At 44.0% G+C, this 2,284-nt stretch overlaps 1 protein-coding gene and 1 long non-coding RNA gene across 2 annotated transcripts in view; both read right to left on the reverse strand.

Moving 5' to 3' along the window:
- SRPK1 (SRSF protein kinase 1) overlaps positions 1-2,284 on the reverse strand; it is a 43,934-nt gene that overhangs the window by 3,575 nt on the left and 38,075 nt on the right. Inside the window, exon 14 of the mRNA XM_019513774.1 lies at positions 13-105. Coding sequence (XP_019369319.1) covers positions 13-105 — 93 coding nt within the window. The remainder of the gene's footprint in view (positions 1-12; positions 106-2,284) is intronic.
- Positions 1,533-2,284, reverse strand: part of LOC109295119 — a 2,971-nt gene continuing 2,219 nt past the window's right edge. The window contains exon 2 of the long non-coding RNA XR_002096675.1: positions 1,533-1,598. This is a non-coding gene — a long non-coding RNA (uncharacterized LOC109295119). The remainder of the gene's footprint in view (positions 1,599-2,284) is intronic.

The raw sequence follows: 2,284 nt of genomic DNA on the forward strand, positions 1-2,284 counted from the left end.
TATTAGCTTTACCTTTTTTGGTGAAAAACTCCTTAGAATATTTTCCTGCCAGAATGAGCTTGCGAGGTATTTTCCCCAGAAGTTCTATAATCAATGCAATGTGATCTGCATTTTTCAAAACATTTAAGAAAGAACAGAAACATACAACAGGTATCAATATGAGGCACTCCATATGCAGCAGAAGCTCTGGACATTGATACAGCAAGCACCATGCAAAACTCCAGCTGGAAATCTTTTCTCTCTCATTGCTAAATGGAAGGGAGTGGATGACAAGCATCTGATTTCTCCTTCTGAGGATCAAAAGACTCTTTCCCCACTATCTAAGGATTCAGGGCCCTGAGAAACTCTGCTTTCCTCCGAGATGTGGATGCTGTCCACATCCTGGTACCTGGGAAGAATGGTGTCATGGAAATATCTTTGACTGGAGAATTCCTGCAATTATTTCCCATAGAGGGCAAGGTACCTTGGCATTCTGCTTGACAGTTCTACAATATGCACAATGTGGGCTACAACAACGGGAGAAGAAGAGGCAATAAAAGGGACAAAGATAGGATAAAGCAGGATAAAGGAAATACAACTTTTTTCCAGCTTTATTTAGACAATATTTAAGACGACAATGGGTTTAAAAGGCAACCTGCTTTCTAACTTGGCTTTAATTGTATGAGGTACAAAAGAAAAAAAAAGGCAAAGTTTTTAAAGGAATATCAAATCTGAGCTTGTATTACTAGAGAACTCTGCCGAGTACCAGACTGGAAGCACTCAATCCTCACGTGAGCAGCTGAAATGTTAATTAAGAACTTTTCTTCAAAGGTCTTTGAGGTCCAAGTTAAACAGGGATGAAACATTTTAAACACCTTCCAAAACTGAATCGTTTCAGATTTGCAACAAGGCAGTGCAGTCTAGTGGATAAGGTACTATATGCCAGGACTCAGGATAATCAATTAGTTTGGTCCCATTTGGATAAATCACCTCATTTTTGCATATGGTAAGAATTCATCAGGGCAGGAATAAAGTGCCTAGCTCAATGAGGCTCTGATCTCTTCTGGGGACCTCAAGCACTACACTAATACACACTTTGATTTTATTAGCTTACCGTTTGCCCACAAAGTCTTCCAAAAACACAAAGCCCTACTCAGTGGTTCCAAAACTATGCTCATTGGTCAGGAGTCTGCAGACTAAAGTGACCATTCCCTTCAACTGAATAATTAATAAGGGAATCTCATAGTCCACACACAACAAAATAAAAAATAGAGGACTGACAGTGGTCTGCTGGTCCAAAAATTTTGGGAACCTAAAAATGTCCAATTTAAGTTCTACAAGATGGCAAATGTTATAATCTAAACTAGTTTCATAGGGTCTAATAGGGAGTTCACCCACTAGCTTGTTTAGCCATGGCCATGATGCAAAAATACAGCCTATGACAGAATGGCATTTTGGATGAGCAGAGTGTTACGAAGGGGTGTTACACTGTGTGATCTCCATGAATTTCAGCTTTCAATAGTTTTTGGATTTTTACACCAAGAATTTTTTAGGAGCTAGCTGAAGAGGCAGCCAGGTTTGCCAGCTGCATTCTATAAAGCTATGTCTAACACAGAACACTTTATAGAATCAAAGAAGTCGGGTCAGAAGGGACCTTGTAGATCTTTAAGTCTGACCCGCTGCCTGGGCAGGAGAAAAATCTGGGCTCAAATGATCCCAGCTAGGTAGGCATCAAGCCTCCTCTTAAAGACCCCCAGGGTAGGAGCCTGCACCACTTCCCTTGAAAGTTGGTTCCAGATCCTAGCCGCCCTGACCGTGAAGTAGTCCTTCGGATGTCTAATCTAAACCTCCTCTCCAACAACTTGTGGCCGTTATTCCTCGTTATGCCAGGGGGCGCTCGGGGAAATAAGGTCTCTCCCAGACTCTTATGGTCCCCCCTAGTGAGTTTATAGACAGTCACCAGGTCCCCCCTCAGCCTTCTCTTGTGGAGGCTGACCAGGTTCAGGTCCCGCAATCTCTCATTGTAGGGTCTGCCCTGTTGTCCCCGGATCATGCAGGTGGCCCTCCTCTGGACCCTCTCCATGTTGTCCACATCCCTCCTGAAGTGGGGCGCCCAGAACTGGACGCAGTACTCCAGCTGTGGCCTGACCAGTGTTGCATAGAGGGGGAGGATCACCTCCCTGGACCTGCTTGAGATGCATCTGTGGATGCACGACAAGGTCCGGTTAGCCCTGCCAACCGTGACCTCATATTGTTGGCCCACGTTCATCTTGGAGTCAATAATGACTCCAAGATCCCTTTCTGC

The sequence above is a fragment of the Gavialis gangeticus genome, unplaced genomic scaffold (genome assembly GCF_001723915.1).
Source record: "Gavialis gangeticus isolate Ggan-Ray unplaced genomic scaffold, GavGan_comp1, whole genome shotgun sequence".
Taxonomy (NCBI): Eukaryota; Metazoa; Chordata; order Crocodylia; family Gavialidae; genus Gavialis; species Gavialis gangeticus.